The sequence below is a fragment of the Capricornis sumatraensis genome, chromosome 1, assembly GCF_032405125.1.
Source record: "Capricornis sumatraensis isolate serow.1 chromosome 1, serow.2, whole genome shotgun sequence".
Classification (NCBI taxonomy): Eukaryota; Metazoa; Chordata; class Mammalia; order Artiodactyla; family Bovidae; genus Capricornis; species Capricornis sumatraensis.
In genome coordinates, this window is record NC_091069.1 from 127,777,875 (window position 1) to 127,798,493 (window position 20,619).

A 20,619-nucleotide genomic window follows, 5' to 3' on the forward strand; every position below is an offset into this window, starting at 1 on the left:
AACAAGAAAATTGCTCAAATTTGTTTTTTTTTCTAACATCATTTCCATATCTAAAATATATATAAACAGCAAGTAATAAGTCATTAGCCAAAAAGAAATAAAGAAATGTACATTTTAATGACATGTAACTACATTTAAGAATGTATTCCCATATCAAGTAGCAAAGTTCAACAATGCAAAACCACAATTACTTTTGCACCAACCTAATATAAAAGACAGAAGAGGCATCTAGCAACTGACTAGCACTGGTGGGCAGGTATAATAACCACTAAAAAAAAAAAAAAAAAAGAGGATTCTATAGTATATTCCAGAAGCATAAGCTAGTCGAAAGTCAAGGAGAACTACGCTCATTCATAAATCTCCTAGGTGGATGATCCTCTACCACCGTATCTTTTTAACTTCTATTTATAATAAAATACTAACTTAAAACTCTAGTTATAATAAAATAAAATAGAAATAACCCTTTTTAATGCCAACACATCAGATCACTCGTATCATAATGACCAGGCAACAGGTCACATAGACATTAGTTATGGAAAACTTCAGAAGAGTTGATTTCTACAAAATACACCCAATCTACAAAAATTAAAATCTATACATAAGTCACATGAAGTTAGTAATAAAATGAGACTCGGCCTCAAGACAACATTGAGTAAAACTAGGTCTCTTGCTCCCCATACCTGTCAACAACCCATTCCAAATCTACAATTCAGACTGCTCTGAGGTAACAATATTCTTCTAGTTCCAGATCTAGTTAAGATTACTAAAAACTAGAAGGTATTATTTTTAAATGTTTCAATATAGTTAATTCAGTCAGCCTTCTGTTCAGTCCCCTCCCACCAAGAAAATACATCTCTTATTTTTCATGGTGGGAAATGCATGGCCTCAAATGTATTTCTAGGACCGAGCAGCTTACCTGAACTTTTTGTTACAAGCTAGTACTCTTGCCTGGAAAATCCCATGGACGGAGGAGCCTAGTAGGCTGCAGTCCAGGGGGTCGCTAGGAGTCGGACACGACTGAGCGACTTCACTTTCACTTTACACTTTCATGCACTGGAGAAGGAAATGGCAACTCACTCCAGTATTCTTGCCTGGAGAATCCCAGGAATGGGGGAGCCTGGTGGGCTGCCGTCTATGGGGTCACACAGAGTCAGACACAACTGAAGCGACTTAGCAGCAACAGCAGGAGGAGGAAAGAAAGTCAAGAATATAACTGAAATTACCATCACCCAAGCATTCCCAAGGATCTTTTTTTCTACAAAGGAAAAACTGGATACAAACTGTAATAACTGAATAGAGCTCAAAATATATATGCTTCCTGCTTCTCAAAGTGACCTAAGATGTAAAAAAATTTTTAAGTATACGTGCATGTGTGAAAGTCGCTCAGTCATGTCCGAATCTCTGTGACCCCAGGGACTACACAGGCCATGGAATTCTCCAAGCCAGAATACTGGATTGGGTAGCCTTTCCCTTCTCTACGGGATCTTCCCTACACAGGGATCAAACTCAGGTCTCCAGCATTGCAGGCTGATTCTTTACCACCTGAGGCATAATATATATAACTGAATTTAGTCATATGGTAAAGATCATCATACGTTATAATAAAAATATGAGTTTTAAACATATAGACTTATAATTCTCCTTATGTGTGTGTTAAGTTGTTCAGTCACATCCAACTCTTTGCAACCCTATGGACTGTAGACCACCAGGCTCCTCTGTCCACGGGATTCTCCAGGCAAGAATACTGGAGGGGGTTGCCATTTCCTCTTCAAGGGGAGTAGACTATTGAGAATCCCTTGAATAGCAAGGAGATCAAACCAGTCAATACTAAAGGAAATCAATTCTGAATATTCACCGGAAAGACTGATGCTGAAGCTGAATCTCCAATACTTTGGCCACCTGATACGAAAAGCCAACTCAGTGGAGAAGACCGTGATGCTGGGAAAGATTGAAGGTAAGAGCAGAAAGGGAAGGCAGAGGATGAGATGGTTGGATGGCATCATCAACTCAATTAACATGAGTTTGAGCAGACTCTGGGAGATGGTGAAGGACAGGGAAGCTTGGTGTGCTGCAGTCCATTGGATCGCAAAGAGTCAGACATGACTGAGCAACTGAACAACAAGCACCACCACCTCCAGCGGATCTTCCAGACCCAGGGATAGAATTCATGTCTCTTGTGTCTCCAGCATTAGCAGGTGGGTTCTTTACCACTAGTGCTACCTGGGAAGCCCGATAATATTCCCTAACCATGCGCTAATATGGTAGAATTATGGTACTGTGGATGAAAGAATGCCATGACTTTGTGATCTCCTTAATTTAGAACTTACAACATGTTCAGTTTTGTAATCACTAGAGACTTACAACATGCTCCAGTAGGTTTCCTCCTTATAAACACATTTATTACACTGCACAAAATTCTGAACCAACCAGTCTCTCCTATCAGCATCAGAGGATAGAAACAGGGATTTGTTTCATCCCTAGAGCATACTTGGTTTAAAAAAAAATGGAGTTAAACAAGTGTTTCAAATATAAGTTGGATATCAGATGTTGCTATATCTTTATTATTATTATTATTATTATTATTATTGTCATTTGGCAAAAGCCCAACCTCTAACCCAAATATGAGCCCTCCAGTCCCAAGTTCTTGTCCTTTTTGAGAGTGCAGTTCTGGCACTATGACTATAAATTTTATATAAACCAAGTCCTCATAAGGGTCCTTCCATAAACCAAGTCCTCATAAGGGTCCTTCCTGGCCTCACCAAAGTAAAGCCAGTGATTCTACCTAGACTTTAAAGAGAGAGTGAGAGAGAGAATAAAAAACAACACTGCAAATCTCAGAGCTCAGAAATAGCTTATAACAAAATGCACCATACTGAGAAAGGCAAGCCCCAAAACCCACCCCAACTAGAATCACCTTACCTTCCCAACACTAGTCATGATCATGACATTCGGCAATAGAAAAAGATGACAAAACATTTTTGCTCTTTTCCTTCCACACACTATATTGAAGGAATCTTTAAAGCACTTACTTATAGTAAATGTTCCCATTCCTAGTACTGATTTTGAGGGCTTTTGTGTGTGTGTGTGTATTTTTATTTAAAGCACTATAGAAAACATTCCACTTTGATCATTCAAATCCATTTTAAGCAAGCAACATACTGGAAAATTTGCATGTCACTTCAGCTATACACATCAACTGGAAAAAAAAAAAAGACAGAAGGTGGAAGGGAGGGATAGAGGGTGGAAGAATCATCTACATTTCCTTTAAAAAAAAAAAACTTGGTATTTTGACTGGGATCACACTAAATACATTAGTCAATTTAAGGAGAACTAACCAGTTTTGCAATCTTAAATCTTTCAATTTGTAAAATACAATATATTTCCAATTATTTCCATATTCATTAATATGTCTCAGTGTTATTTAATAATTTTCTTCTTAGAAGTTCTTACACATTTCTTTTTGACTCCTGGTCTTTAATAGTTTTATGTGTTATAAATGGTAGCTTTAAATTTTTTTCTCCTTATCATTATTATACATAAAAATGTAACTTTTTGTATATTAGCAATTAACATAGCTAAATACATTTTTCCTGGTAAAAGTATTTTATTGAGAGGCGATTTGTATATAAGATACACAAAACTTAAATGTACAGTCCAGTGAAATTTTTTCAATGAACACATCTATGTAACCACCACCCAGACCAAGATATAGAAAATTTCTATCATTCCCCAAAATTCTCTCGTGCCCTTTTTCCAACAAACAGTGTCCTCTAGTTCTCAGATAATCAGCATTGTGACCACTTCTACCACCATAAATTAGTTATGCCTGTCCTTAAATATCACGTAAATGGATTCATAGAGCAATTACTCTTTGCATCATCTCTTTCACTCAACATCTTGCTTTGGGGATTCCTCCACATTTTTTAAAAGAATCTGGAAAATGTTTTCCATTACATTGCTTTGTATTCCACTGTGTGAATGTACCACCACTGTTAACTATTCTGCTCTTACAAATATTTGGTTGTTTACAGTTTTTAGTTATGATTAATAAAGGCACTGTATACTCCTTTCTCAAGGGTAGACCTAAGAGTGGAAACACAGACTATGCTAAGTCTAAGCATAGTATATATGTTGAAATACACTAGAAATTTTCAGTTTTCCAAAGTGGTTATACCATTATACATTCTTATCAACAATTTATGACACTTTCCAATTGCTGTACATACTTACCAATATTTAGTATGTCAGTCTTTCTAATTTTAGTCATTGTGTTGGCTGTATAGTGATGGCTGTTCTCCAATGAGGTGACTCACCAAGCTTGCACCAGGGATTACCACTACTGCTGTAACCTATCATCATATCCCACAGGGCAACTAGTCCATAACCATGTACTGAACACCAGTCAAAGAACTCTGTGTTTCTGACACAGAAACTGCACGTTGGATATGTAACCACTTCCAAAAGCAGATCTGTTTCTCCAGTGGTAAGCAAGCTCTTGCCCACTCCTCACCGACTGACTACACTGGCCCTTTGATCACCTTCCAGTCTGCATTCTGACCCTTCTCAGAACTATCAGTAGTGCCTCATGGTTGCTGACACTTTTTTTTTGAGTTACAGTTTTGCTCTCCCAGTCTGACTGGTCATCTCATCCCATACTCTTGAGGCCCTTGAAACTAATGTTTCATATTTTCCACTTTTTCAACTTGTAATCTGACAATGGTATACCTTTTATCATAAAAGCCATTCAAAAAAGGTGATAGTCAAAGAACTGGATGGACCTTCTATGCTCTCTACCATCCATGGACATCTGGTATTGTTAAGCCTTAAAATTATTCTTACAAATTCACTTCAAAAGATTTGTAATTGCCTCCCCCCCACCTACTCCTGTTCCAAACATCTTCTTAAGGCATTCAACCCTCATAACTGCTTCCTAGGTATTGATCAAGATGAAAAGAGTGAGAGTTACATAAACCTGTAACTTTTAGGTTATAGGTTTTTAAAATTCAGAATCCTGTCCCAACCATTCTTGGACATGTTGCTTTATTCTTTCCCTAATGACAACTCTAGGCTGTCCTGGTTGGTAAACCCTCCAAGTGGCTCCCAAACTCAATTTATATTCAGACACCTAAAATTCTTTCTTGGACTGAATGATCTTAGAGTGTAAAAATAATGATTACTTGGATGAGCACACCGCTCATCCAGTTCCTCTACAGTGGCCCATGTAAGTCAAAGCAGGAGGTATGAAGAGGATGCGTGTGCGTGCGTGCGTGCTAAGTCACTCAGTCATGTCTGACTCTTTGAGACCCCCATGGACTGTAGCCTGCCAGGCGGCTCTGTCCATGGGATTTCCCAGGCAAGAATACTGGAGTGGGTTGCCAGGTCCTTCTCCAGGGGATCTTCCCAACCCAGGAAATGAACTCGCATTTTTTACATCTCCTACATTGACAGGTGAATTCCTTACCACTTGTGCCACCTGGGAAGGCCCCATGGAAGCCAAAGTGGGAGGTACAAAGGGTCCATGTAAATTTTACAAAAATGTTATTGTTTACCTTGTATCAGCCTGTCTGGGTGAAACCTCAGGTACAAGTAGGAAATTACTGGGGAAAAAAAGGTAAAATTAGAACTGCTGGAAAGGGACACATCGATTTTGTAGCAGTGGAGGCACTACAACCACCCCACATCTGTGAGTATGGGATATGGTAGATCCATGAATGCGGGAAACATTAATAATTCGCTGTCTTTCAGAAATGAGAAAGAAAAACACCCTGGTGAGGCTATCCCATACCACAGAATCCTGGCAGTTATTTTTTTCCAATCACTGGAAATCATTTTCATTATTTTCATGTGTGTTGCTGCCATGTAAATTTGCATAATTCGTCACTTTCACTGTCACTATTTTTAAGACAATTCTACCTTTTTTCTCTAAGAAATTTTAAGATTTTCGCAGTCTTAAGTGTTCTAGAGTGTCACTATAATGAATTTAGGTGTGGGCTTCTTTTAATTTTTCTGATGGAATTTGTAGACTCATGAAGTTATAAGTTTTCTTTTCACTTCTAAAAAATTTCTGTTATGGTCTCTTTAAATTCTGCCTCTGACCCATTCCTTCCTCTCTTTCTGCAATATCAATTAATGTATGTTAGACCTACTCATTTTATTTGCCATGTCATTCAACCTTTCTCCATATTTTTTATCTTTTTAGCTATCTTTTACATGTTGGGTAATTTCTTCTCATACAGCTTACAGACTACTAACACATTCTTTAGCTATTTCTAATCTATTAAACTTGTGTTCTGTTTTTTTCTTTTTTTTTTTTTTTTACTTAATAATTTCTAGAAGATATTTTCACAGTTCTTTTTCAAGTAGAGATTTACTGAATTACTAAAGTGACACAAATTTCTGCTGCACAACCACGGTACAATTTCTCAAGGGCAAATCTCATCACCTCCAACAACACTCCTCAAGCCAAGAGAACTATCTTTGCAGTATTATAGGCATTTTGGAGAGGGGATACTTCTGATTTATCCTTAAGGTGATTGTCATCTACTGACATAACCACTTTACAAGGGGAATGATTTTCTATTAATGCTTCCCACCTACTTACAGACAACGGCCTTCGACTTCCTTTTCCCACATTCAATAGAGATATCAAAACTGACACAAGCAAATTTCATAATGTCAAAAAGTGAATTGCAGCATTTCAAACTTATTTCCTTGGGTACGTTCTTTCACTTTGATTTAATCTGATCACAGCCCTTACTATCTGAACAACTCTATAATACTTTCAAGAGATCGTAAAATATTTTACATCCAACAGAAACAACACATTTTGGTTGCTTACACAGAATATTTGTTTTAGTCTACCATATTTCCTGACACAGCTGAAGGCAAGCTGTTTGTAACAATTTTAACTAGAACCTAGCCCTACTTTCTACCCAACTTAGTCAGTCATTTCACGAAGCAACCATTTTCACAACAAATATGCCTAGCCTAAGCTAGCCACATGCAATTTACTAACAAATTTCAGCTATCTATACTCTACTTGTTCCCTGTCCGAGTAGTAATAAATACATCCAATCCTGACGTTAAAAAGTAACTAAATTAAGACATACACTTTTAAAATGTTCAACTTGAGAAATTTTACCATGAAATTTATGGGTGCTGAAACAGAGGCCTCTATGATGTAAAAAGACAGGTTTTAGCTTATCTAGTTATACATAGTAACATAGTATTCCAAATGTGTGAATTCATATTAAAGTATATATACTGAAATACAATCAGAGTCAAATGACTCTGGGATTTTATTTAGAAAGAGTTTATCATCAAGTAGTTAAATTCACTTTTAAAAATACTTTTTAAAAATATTTTTTAAAAATATGTTTAAATATATTTTACCCTTTGAATTTAGAGCCTTAAGTCTTAATCAAATTCACTAGAATACTGTAGTTGTCAAATGTCTAACTAGAATGCTCATCTTCCCTTATTTCTAATACAATGTGATTTATAAACATGTTTATTTACTGCATGTTGCATTTAACATTTTTTGTTACCTGATATTATAAAACCTACACATATCAAGAAAAAAATTACACTGTGCAACAGTAAATACTCCTACTTTAATGGAGTCTAATTTTATGTAAAATTTGTCATATAATACCAGGTCTCTGTAATGTTATCTATAATACAAATACTTGCAAAATATTTACTATTTAAGGGTATGCTAAAATTAAAAGATCAAGAATAAGAAAGAACATTATCTTAAAGAGATTTTTTTCCATTTAGACAAAAATTAATCTTAAAATATATATAACATATAGTGAATGTAATAAAGATTAGGAATAATATAAACTCCTTCACTTTCAATTTTTTTTACCTATTATATGCTATTTTAATTACAAAATACAAGATATAAAACTACTGATATGACGGTATATAATCCTCCAGTCATGTTTCTATTTATGCAGTAATATAAATCAATATATACAAAATTATACATGTACTTTAAAAAATATTTGTATCACAGTGTATGAGCTTGCTAAATTGCTTCAGTGGTTCTGACTCCTTGAAACCCCATGGACTACGGCCTGCATGGGATTCTCCAGGCAACAATACTGGAATGGGTTGCTATGCTCTCAGCTAGGGACTCTTCCCGACCCGGGGATGGAACTCAAGTCTCTTTTGTCTCCTGCATTGGCAGGCGGGTTCTTTACCACTGGGAAGCCATATACTACATTTAATATCTCTTTTTCACATAATAGATCCTCATTCCCCTTAAATATGACTTTCAACTGATGTATTTCATGTTTAAAATATTTCTTACAAAGCTTAAGTATTATCAAATTTATAGTTATTCAAGACAATTATATCAATTCCAATTCATGTTTATAAGACAAAACCTAACTTTATAATTTCTCCAAATCCTTCAAAAAATCAGCCTAAACAAAATGACTGAAAATAGATATGCACTTTTGGTTTTTATTTATTATTTATTTTTATTTATTTATTTTTTTGGAGTTTTAAGTCTAGATTGTTTATTTCTGCAGAAGTCTTTTTTTTAATTTTAATTTTTATTTATTTATTTATCTTACTTTATTTTACTTTATAATACTGTATTGGTTTTGCCATACATTGACATGAATCCACCACAGGTGTACATGAGGTCCCAAACATGAACCCGCTCCCACCTCCCACCCCATATCATCTCTCTGGATCATCCCCGTGCACCTGCCCCAAGCATCCTGTATCCTGCATCGAACACAGACTGGCGATTCGTTTCTTACATGATAGTATGCATGTTTCAATGCCATTCTCCCAAATCATCCCACCCTCTCCCTCTCCCTCAGAGTCCAAAAGTCTGCTCTATTCATCTGTGTCTTACAAGAATGAAACTAGATCACTTTCTAACACCACACACAAAAATAAACTCAAAATGGATTAAAGATCTAAACGTAAGACCAGAAACTATAAAACTCCTAGAGGAGAACACAGGCAAAACACTCTCCAACATAAATCACAGCAAGATCCTCTATGATCCACCTCCCAGAATTCTGGAAATAAAAGCAAACATAAACAAATGGGATCTAATTAAAATTAAAAGCTTCTGCACAACAAAGGAAAATATACGCAAGGTGAAAAGACAGCCTTCTGAATGGGAGAAAATAATATCAAATGAAGCAACTGACAAACAACTAATCTCAAAAATATACAAGCAACTTATGTAGCCCAATTCCGGTTTTTATTTAAAATTACTGGCATTAAATGATATTAGCTACAGTTAAAGAAGAATATGAATTTTAATTAATTCTTACCATCTTATTATCTTACAAAACAGTTTCCAAAGTAACATTTAGAGACATTAAAAGGTATTACTATGAAAAATTATGTGCCTTTGCTAATAAACATAGCATTTTGAGACATCTCCTACCATACAGTAATCTCAGATTACTTAGAAATACACTATTAAATACTGTGTCAAGGGAAATTATGTGAGAAAGCTGGTACATTTTGCTATCAAACAACTCTGTTAACAGGGAAAAGAATGAGTCATTAGACTCATCTTAGCTGCGTACCTTTGGAAAATCATTTAACCTCTTCAAAGATAAATTTCTTCCACATTAAGATTAAATTGCCCCTGGCTCCAAAGAGTTGTGTAGACGATTATAGTCTGTTATAAAGTTGTTTTGTTTTTTTTTAAACCAAACTTATTTAATTCTTTGGTGGATCAAACTGTTTCAAACTAAACAGCTTTGGTAATTAAATCAAAAGTTGCAATCTTGGAATTCCTGCTCATTTCTTTAAAAAAAAAACAAAAACCTATGAATATACTACCACATTAAAGATCAGAAGCAGGCAAACTATGGCTCATGGGCCAAATCCAGCTGGCTGTCTATGTTTTTATAAATCAAGATTTACTGGAACACAACTGTACTCATTAAATTATGTATTATCAGTGGCTGCTTTTACACTATAACGCTAGAGTTGAGTAACTGCAACAGAAACCAGATGGCCAACAAAGCCTAAAATATTTACAACTGGCATGTTACAGATAAAGTCAGCTGATCCCTGCTATAAATGACTATAAGTTGAATTGGACAATGGATCAAAAAGGAGTTAGGGAAGAAAAAAAAAATCAAAGGAATATTAAAATATATGCTTAAATTTAATGCCTCAAAATGCCACTCCAAAACTAAATCTAAGATTCAAATGTAATGAACATTCTGGTTACATAAAATATAACAACAATACTGAAGTTTACTAATAGTTTATTTAGAATAATAAAGTATATCTTTGTGCCTCTTCAAGTTAAAGTTAATTATTATTTCTATTATAATTAGTACTTATATCTATACAAATTGGATTTTTACCTGCTAATGGCTTGCTCCTCATCAGTTATTCCAGTCTCCCTGAATGCCCTGTTTGATTCCGCCAAACTCAAGGCAATTGCTCTCTGAAGATCATCTTTATCATCTCCAGTAAGATCAATCACATCTGAAAAGCAAAACTATGTTTCTCAAAATTAAGTCAAACAAAATGAAACGTAATTCCTAATGGAGATTTTATACCCAATATACCCTTTCAAATCAAATCCAGCACCAACTTAATTCTGTACAGGAACCTCTCCAAAGAGAACGCAAACACATTTTAAATTGGTTCTACTTTGCAATTTAATGTTCTTCCCTATAAAATTAAGAGCGTAAATATTTTCCATTAGAGAAGATTCAAAAGCTAATAAGCAGAAAGTGCTAAAAACAAGTTCTATAATAACAAAAATTGAAAGCAACAATTAAACATTTACATTTATGCTTTCCAAAGTTAACCCACATATACATGTTAGTTAGTCCATATAACCTAGACATTAAAGTATAATAATTAAATGAGCTCTCAAAGTTATGTTCCAGAAACTAACTGACCATGTTGTTGTTTAGTCACTAAGTCATATTCAATTCTTTTGCAACCAGATGGACCATGGCCCACCAGGCTCCACTGTCCATAGGATTTCAGGTAAAAATACTGGAGTTGGTTCCCATGACCTCCTCCAAGGGATCTTCCTGACGCAAGGATCGAACCCAGGTCTCCTGCATTGCAGGTGGACTCTTTACTGCTGAGCCACCAGGGAAGCCCAATTGACCATATATACTTATATACACTTTTAAAGTCGGAAAGAATGTATGAAGCTGTTCAGTTCAGTTCAGTCGCTCAGTCATGTCCGACTCTTTGCGACCCCATGAATCGCAGCACGCCAGGCCTCCCTGTCCATCACCAACTCCCAGAGTTCACTCAAACTCATATCCATCAAGTCGCTGATGCCATCCAGCCATCTCATCCTCTGTCGTCCCCTTCTCCTCCTGCCCCCAATCCCTCCCAGCATCAGTGTCTTTTCCAATGAGTCAACTCTTTACATGAGGTAGACAAAGTACTGGAGTTTCAGCTTTAGCATCACTCCTTCCAAAGAACACCCAGAGCTGATCTCCTTTAGAATGGACTGGTTGGATCTCCTCACAGTCCAATGAACTCTCAAGAGTCTCCTCCAACACCACAGTTCAAAAGCATCAATTCTTTAGTGCTCAGCTTTCTTCACAGTCCAACTCTCACATCCATACATGACCACAGGAAAAACCACTGTCTTGACTAGACAGACCTTTGTTGACAAAGTAATGTCTCTGCTTTTCAATATGCTGTCTAGTTTGGTCATAACTTTCCTTCCACGGAGTAAGCATCTTTTAATTTCATGGCTGCAGTCACCATCTGCAATGATTTTGGAGCCCCAAAAAATAAAGTCTGACACTGTTTCCACTGTTTCCCCATCTATTTCCCATGAAGCGATGGGACCAGATTCCATGATCTTCGTTTAACAGTGGTTAATTTTGAGAAAGAGGATTAGGAGGAAAAGAAAGTATAAGGATCTCTTACTTTCTATTGTCTGTTCTATGCTTTTCATTTAATTATAAAAAGAAGTTTTCATTTCACAGAAAGAAAATATACACTACTAAATGAAATGTTTTCTTCAGTGAGAATAAAATAAAATAGTCTTGATCCTGTAAATATTCTTTCTCAAAATAAAGTATACAACTATTACCACATTCAGAAAAACTGCTTTGTAATCCAATTTCCCAACATATATTGATCTACTTCCTTAACCCAGAAGAGATCAATTATACCTCTCTTATCATTTAAACAATGGCAAACCATAACATGTTGCTAAGTAGGGGATTACAAAATAGGATGAGAAAGAGAAAGAAGTACAGCTGTTACCACCTTATCTCTGCATCGCTGGGATTATGCTGGTAAGTATTTTGGACACATTTTATATTCATTTTGTTTATCTGTATTTGAGACATGTTAAAAAAATTTTTTTCCTTTGTAATCCAAGTATTACAAGAGTGAAACAAGAAAAAGGAGTAAGGAGTGGGACATAAGGTGTCTGCATTCTGCTATCTGAAAGTGAAGTGAAAGTCCCTCAGTCGTGTCTGACTCTTTGCAACCCTATGGACTATACAGTCCATGGAATTCTCCAGGCCAGAATACTGGAGTGGGTAGCCTTTCCCTTCTCCAGGGGATCTTCCCAACCAGAGATCAAACCCAGGTCTCCTGAATCGCAGGCAGATTCTTTACCAGCTAGCTGAGCCACAAGGGAAGCCCAAGAGTACTGCACCGGGTAGCCTATCCCTTTCTCCAGTGGATCTTCCTGACCCAGGAATCAAACGAGGGTCTCCTGCATTGCAGGCAGATTCTTTACCAATTGAGCTATCAGGAAAGCCCAAAAGTAAAAGTGAAAGTTGCTCAGTCGTGTCCAACTCTGTGACCCCATGGACTATACAGCCCACGGAATTCTCCGGGCCAGAATACTGGAGTGGGTAGCCCTTCTCTTCTCCAGGGGATCTTCCCAACCCAGGGATCGAACCCAGGGATCGAACCCAGGTCTCCTGCATTGCAGGCAGATTCTTTACTAGCTGAGCCACAAGGGAAGCCCATCTAGCTAGGGGTTATATGTAACTATTTAAAAATTTTTTTCACACGTAGTAATAAATAAAATACATCAATAGATTCAAAAGTCTACTTTTATTGTTATATACATTTTTTTTTCCTCCAAATAGTAGCTTATAAGAATCCTAAAAATATTAGAAATAACAGTTGGCCATAGAAGATTTTTTTTAATTCCTTAGTATAATAAAACTTTACAAAAGTGCAATAAAGTGAAAGTTGCTCAGTCATGTCTAACTCTTCATGACCCCATGAACTATACAGTCCATGGAATTCTCCAGGCCAGAATACCAGAGTGGGTAGCTGTTCCCTTCTCCAGGGGATCATCCCAACCTAGAGACTGAACCCAGATCTCCAGCATTGCAGGCAGGTCTAAAAAAATTCAATCAAGTAAAAGGTGGAAGAGAGTTACCGAACAACTGCAATGATACACCTGTCAGCAGGTCAAAGGTTTCAGACATCTGGTTTACAGGTCCACCAAACCACAGCTGTAGATGGGTGGTGTCACCAGTGTGTGTCATCATTCAGCCCAGCTGAAATATTGATTAAAGAAGCTAGAACTAGAGAGGCATGAAATGGCCTCATAAAAATGAGATCATGGTCATTAAAAATGATTAAAACTTGGGTGACTAAAGAGAGAATAAAAAGACAACAACTTGAAAATCACAAAGAAGCAAACAGGTTTGGAGGACTTGATCAATTAGCCCCTCAGACTCCACTGTCTCATCTTCCTAGTATGCTTTCTTCAATGACAGAAGCCGAAAAGATTAAAACAAACCAATCTATTTTCCTGATTCACTTGTAGTTACGGTTTTGGATAAAATTTAGGTTCCACCCATCAGATATGCTAGCATGAGATGTGAAAGGCAGCTATGGGGAGGAAGGCACTCTCCTGCTGCTTTTGGCTGGTTTTTTTCCAGCATGACTAAACAGATGTGGGCTGCTCCACAGGAGCAATCCAGTTTCCAGCTTCCAGCTTCAGGATGTCAAGAGAGAGAGTAGAAGTAGTAACCAGACTCTGTGCTCCCGTGTCCAGGCACAGCTTAGTGGCAGTTACCTAATCCTGGCTGGCTCTCCCTGGGCAACAGCTCTAAAGCTATGTTCTCAACTGTCCCACAGGCAGTCTCCTGATTCACTGTCTCCCTGACTGTGGCAGATGGAGTAGCTTCGCTGGCTGGCCAGTCTTGCAAGAATCTGGGAGTCATTTCAGAAAGCTGAGCTAGAGATCCTTCCTCCAGTGCTCCCACCGATTTTTTTTTTTTAACAATCTAGTCCCCTGTATTAAATTTCTTCTTTGTAACTATCTAAAGTGTGTACTGTTTCACAACTGACAAGTAAACTAAGCTGGCTAGAACAGAAACTCACTTAGAAATAGCAACAAGTTATATTTCAAGCTTTTCATAATTCAGCAATCGTAACTTGAGAAACACAAAAGCAAAACGTAAGGCAAGATGCTTTTAACCCTATTTCATAAACAACATAACTGAAGTTGCCAGAAATGAAATCTAATATTATAAGAATAAAAGAAAGGTGGACAGGCTTCAAATTTAAGTCCTCAAATTATTAAATCCAGTGGTCTCCCTTCCATACTAGCAGTACCCAAGTGTAATCCATGAATTCTTGGGGATCCCCAGTGACTCTCTAAGGGAAAGGGTTCCTTAAGTAAAAAATGCTCTCATAAAAAATGTTATGATGTTATCCGTCTTTCCTACTATGGTCACATTTCCAGTCATTATGCAAAACAACAGTGCATTAAACCACTGTGTTTTAGCACAAATCAAGTCAGCAGCATCAAGTTATATAAGCAATTCATTATATTACAACTATACACACTCATAATTTTTTAAAAAAGCCAATCTCTCTTAAATCCTTAATAAGAGAAAACTAATTTTATGAAATCTCAAACATTGTTTTACATGGTCTTTTACTTCTATGTGACAAAACTGAACGTATGCATAGTAGTTCTGTCATATATGCAAAGTATGCTGTTGCTAAAGAAAAAAACACTAGCGCATTGCTTGAGCTGCAAGTTGAACTCAACGAATGTTTTTCATGGAGCACTATTTTTACTTGATATTACAACTGATAAACTACAAACTATGATTATTCAGACATCGATATTTAACAGACATTTTCTCAAAAAAAGGGGAGCCTATCACTTGAAAAACAAATGAGACTATTTGCTGCCAATGATAACTATGGAATTTTCAAGAAGTTGCAACTTCAGAAAACTTGTTTCTGTCACTATGAGAGTGATATCTTCCCAATACTTTAAAAGCTTTTCCGGTAAAATCAAGTGATATTAACAATTTCTATTTGTTTTATAATGTAGATGTTCTTCCAACATTTGAAAGGAAATCTTTTTCAAATTACCAATGCATTGTGTTACTAAATCATGCATGGATTAACAAGCCAATTCAAAGAGCAAGGTAAGATCCTAGGAGCATCTTTTGTTCTAATACTTGGTCTCTGACCCAGTTCCTGACAATGAGCTCCTATATCACTTGGCATTTCCTAGGTGAGAGGAGCATCTTTTGTTCTAAAGAGATGACTGTTGGTGGGCTCCAGTCTGACCTCAGAATGGGCCAGAAAGACTAAGTCATGATGAGAAGCTTGCAACTTGGAGCTGCATGTCCCATCCTCTAGGGAGATATATATGAGGGACTGGAGATTAAGTTAACAATCAAGCCTACCTGGTGAAACTGCCATAAAAATTCCCAAAGTATAAGGTCTGGAGAGCTTCCAGGTTGATGAACATATCCATATGCTGGGAGGGTGGTACATCTCAACTCCACAAGGCAGAAACTTCTGGCTTGGGACTTTTCCAGACTAGAGGTGTGCTCTATACACCTCTCCATCTGGCTGTTCATCCTTTATCATAGCCTTTAATATAATAAACTAATAAAAAGTGTTTCCCTGAGTTGTGAGCCATTTAGCAAATTATCAAACTTGAGGAGGTCACGAGAACTTCCAATTTGAAGTCAGGTCAAACAGAACATAGGTAACCTGGGGACCCATTACTTGTGACTGGTGTCTAAGGTAGGAGATTTGTGGGACTGAGAATTTAGCCTGTGGCATCTGATGCTAACTTCAGGTAAATGGTGTCAGAATTGTAGAATACTGATGTCACAGAACTGGTTGTATACAGGAAAAAAAAAAGAAAAAACTCACATATCTGGTATCAGAGGAATTAAGTGTGAGCAGAGGAAGAAAAAAGTAATTATAGTCTTCAATGCTAGGAAAACTGACTGACCAGACTATCGGTCCTTAATTGAAATTCTGAGATTTGTTCCTTTAAGCAATGGAGAAGGTTTAGTATAGTTTCATTTTAATTACAATAATCTTCTCCATGATGTTCATAAAGCTTCTTCTTTCCATAGGTTATTTTAGAACCATACAGCCATAGAGCAATAGTGAATTATTATAACCTACATGCATATCAAATACATATGATTTTAAGAACGGATATTAAGAAAGTAAATGTTATTTTAATAATGATTGATCCTAAATTTAATCTCTTTCTATAGTAGAATGATTTCTATAAAATATGTAACGAGCTATCAATTTCACAATGAAAAATAATCCTCTATGATTTCCTTACGTGCTTATTCAAAAAAGGAAGAGAACATGCTTTCAGTTCAGTTCAGTCACTCATTCGTGTCCAACTCTTTGTGACCCCAAGGACTGCAGCACTCCAGGCTTCCCTGTCCATCACCAACTCACGGAGTTTACTCAAACTCATGTCCATTGACTCAGTGATGCCATCCAGCCATCTCATCCTCTGTCATCCCTTCTCCTCCAGCTTTCAATCTTTCCCAGCATCAGGGTCTTTTCTAATGAGTCAGTTCTTTGCATCAGGTGGCCAAAGTATTGGAGTTTCAGCTTCAGCATCAGTCCCTCCAATGAACACCCAGAACTGATCTACTTCAGAATGGACTGGTTGGACCTCCTCACAGTCCAACGGACTCTCAAGAGTCTTCTCCAACACCACAGTTCAAAAGCATCAATTCTTCAGCACTCAGCTTTCTTCACAGTCCAACTCTCACACATCCATACATGACTACTGGAAAAACCATAGCCTTGACTAGACGGACCTTTGTTGGCAAAGTAATGTCTGCTTTTTAATATGCTGTCTAGTTTGGTCACAACTTTCCTTCCAAGGAGTAAGCATCTTTTAATTTCATGGCTGCAGTCACCATCTGCAGTGATTTTGGAGCCCCCCAAAATAAAGTCTGACACTGTTTCCACTGTTTTCCCATCTATTTCCCATGAAGTGATGGGACCAGATGCCATGATCTGAGTTTTCTGCATGTTGAGCTTTAAGCCAACTTTTTCACTCTCTCTTTCACTTTCATCAAGAGGCTCTCAGGTTCTTCTTCAGTTTCTGCCTAAGGGTGGTGTCATCTGCATATCTGAGGTTATTGATATTTCTCCCAGCAATCTTGATTCCAGCTTGTGCTTCATATAGCCCAGCGTTTCTCATGATGTATTCTGCATGTAAGTTAAATAAGCAGGGTGACAGTAGACAGCCTTGACATAGTCCTTTACCTATTTGGAACCAGTCTGTTGTTCCATGTCCAGTTCTAACTGTTGCTTCCTGACCTGCATGCATATAGGTTTCTCAAGAGGCAGGTGATCTGGTATTCCCATCTTTTTCAAAGTTTTCCACAATTTATTGTGATCCACACAGTCAAAGGCTTTGGCATAGTCAATAAAGCAGAAATAGATGTTTTTCTGGAACTCTCATGCTTTTTCAATGATCCAGCGGGTGTTGGCAATTTGATCTCTGGTTCCTCTGCCTTTATAAAGCCAGCATGAACATCTGGAAGTTCATGGTTCACGTATTGCTGAAGCCTGGCTTGGAGAATTTTGAGCATTACTTCTTTACTAGTGTGTGAGATGAGTGCAATTATGCGGTAGTTTGAGCATTCTTTGGCATTACCTTTCTTTGGGAGTGGACTAAAAACTGACCTTTTCCAGTCCTGTGGCCACTGCTGAGTTTTCCAAATTTGCTGGCATATTGAGTGCAGCACTTCACAGCATCACCTTTTAGGATTTGAAATAGCTCAACAAGCTTTAGTAGTAAGCAATTTCTAATTGGCAAAAGTCAATTACAAAAATTTAGCCTTTGAAAAAATTCCATCCAATGCCAAGGGACAACCTTGGTAAAATACTAAGATTTCTTTCACCCAATCCTCCCTTCATTATTAGAATAAATGTGAACGGAATTCAAGGGCACAAGCATGTTAGTGTCAGCTGAGTAACACTGCAGAAAAATCACAGTACAAAAATCTATGAACAGCACTCTCCAACATTTCAATACTGCCCAAAATAAAACATTTTTTTCCTTTAAAGTCAGAAATATATATATAAAAACATAACATTCACCTTAAAAAATCCTTCTAAAAACTTACACACCAACTACCAAACATTTCCCTGCTAACTCCAAAATATAGAGAGCCATCAACTTAACAATAAATTAGACTTCAAATGTATAAAACATTTATCATTCATAATTCATTTTCTCATGAAAAGGGTACATAAAATGACATAAGGAGTCCAAGTTAGTTCAGAAGAGCCAATTTAGCCCATAATCTAATTGAACTACAATGTATGTAAGATTGTGGTTACATCTACAATGTAAGATTTTGATTTAGGTGGGAAGAAAGTTCTTTCATTATTTTCCTCACCAACAAAAGGCTAACCCTAGGGGAAACATTTTTCTCTCTCTTTTTTTTAATAAGCCTAGCTTATACTTACCATCAGCAAAGATTTCTAGGCAGAGAAGTGATATGAATAGAAAGAATCGTTTGTGAAGTTAAGAATTAAAAGTGCTGAACAAGTGTTTGAGAAGAGTTGTAATAAGAATATGTACCAGGGCAGAAAAACTGAAAGAAAAAGTAGGCAGATAAAAACTGACAGAGAAACACTGAAGGGGAAAGCAGGCACGTAAAAACTGACCGAACTGCAAACTACACGGTGGTTCTGGGAGATGAGGAAAAGCTGGAGGGGAAAAAAAAAAACCACTGAGCCACCAAAACGAAGGGGATGCCCTTGAAAGAAAAAAGCAAAGATGAAGAAAGAGATCATAAGCAGGTGAATGGAAATGAGGAAAAGACCATTCTCAGCCTCACTCTGCTTCAACCACAGTTCCTGTCCTTACCACTCACTTCCTGAGCCAAAAACACTCCTGCCTCAAGGCCCCAGCCTGGGCTACACTTCCCTCAGATATCCTGGAGGTTCAGCCCCTCTCCTCCTGAGGCATCTGTATAAGTGAGATATTCACCGCCCAACCCTCCATCTAAAATACCACACTCTGTGTCTGAACTACAAACCCATCCCTGTCACCCTCTGTCCTTCGACCCTGCTCTGTTCTTCATAAACTTACTACTACCAGACATTGTTTATTTACTATTTACCATCACTCTTCCCCCTATGTTAATGCAGACACTTCTTGGTATTTTTAATGGCTTAAAAGAGTACTTGATTTGTATTAGGAAATCAATAAATATCTGCTAAGCAAATAAAGGTTAATATCTAGACTAGAATAGAAATAAAAATTAATGAGTGATCTTTATAGTGGCACTAGTTAGAATACTGGAGAATATATACTTCATCCATCGAAAACTTTCTCCAGATAAAGGACAAATAGCATAATAAGGTGTCATGTTAAAAGAATACTTAAAAGCAAGAAGACATAATAGAAATTGTGCTGCTCACTGCAATCTCCCATTCTTTTCCAACCTTATCGTTGCTGAATTCAGGTTCTCCAAACCAGTGATGTCCAATAAAACTTCCTGTGATGGTGGAAATGTACTATTCTCCACACAGCCCAATACAGTAGCCACTAGTTACATGTTGATGACTACTGCCCATTTTAAATATATCTATGGCAACAGAAAATCTGAGCTTCAGGATTATTTAAACTGATGTTAAATTTAAGTTGCCACATGTAACTACTGGCAACTGTATTAACAACTCAGTTCTAAATGGTCTTGCTCTGTTTTTAACAGTTGCTGCTAAATTTATAATGGCAGCACTGTTAACTAAGCAAAGGGATAATAAAGGAGGCATATCCTGAGTTTGTCATCTAGTTCGTCATGTTTTCTGACTTGGAAAAAAGTAAAAATTTTCATTCTGTATTAGACAACAAAAAGTGCAAATGCCATAGCTATCATTTTGTCCTAAAATTACAGAAAATAAAGTTATACGAGCAATTCTACAGTGTATGTCTAACAAAGAATGTATGCCTAACTGCATCTAATCAGCTACAAGTTATTTGCATACCACTGCAGCATCTCATTTTTAGGCTTAACTGACTTTTGGTGAATCATGCATTATGCATTAGAAATCTCTACAGAAAAACATTTAACTTCTATTTCACTTTTTTCTTTCTGCAGTTGCTTATTTAACAAATTTGGTGAATGGAAAAAATTATCAGTGTTCAATTAGTAAATCCTAAACTTCTCAACATAAAGTGATTTACCCTCAGCAGGGATGAGAAGACTAGACTGGAATCTGTTTATAAATTTTGCTTTAAATCTAAAAAAATTAAAAAATCAACTTTAGACTAATCAAGCAATATAACTAAGACTAGAGTTCCAGGACAGAACTTCAACATGTTTCTCACTTTCTGTGCAA

At 36.9% G+C, this 20,619-nt stretch overlaps 1 protein-coding gene across 3 annotated transcripts in view; it reads right to left on the reverse strand.

Annotated features, from left to right (window-relative positions):
* Positions 1 to 20,619, reverse strand: part of USP25 (ubiquitin specific peptidase 25) — a 162,671-nt gene that overhangs the window by 107,169 nt on the left and 34,883 nt on the right. For all 3 annotated transcript variants that reach the window (XM_068970263.1, XM_068970255.1, XM_068970247.1), the window contains exon 4: positions 10,362 to 10,485. In XM_068970263.1, the coding sequence (XP_068826364.1) occupies positions 10,362 to 10,485 (124 nt within the window). The remainder of the gene's footprint in view (positions 1 to 10,361; positions 10,486 to 20,619) is intronic.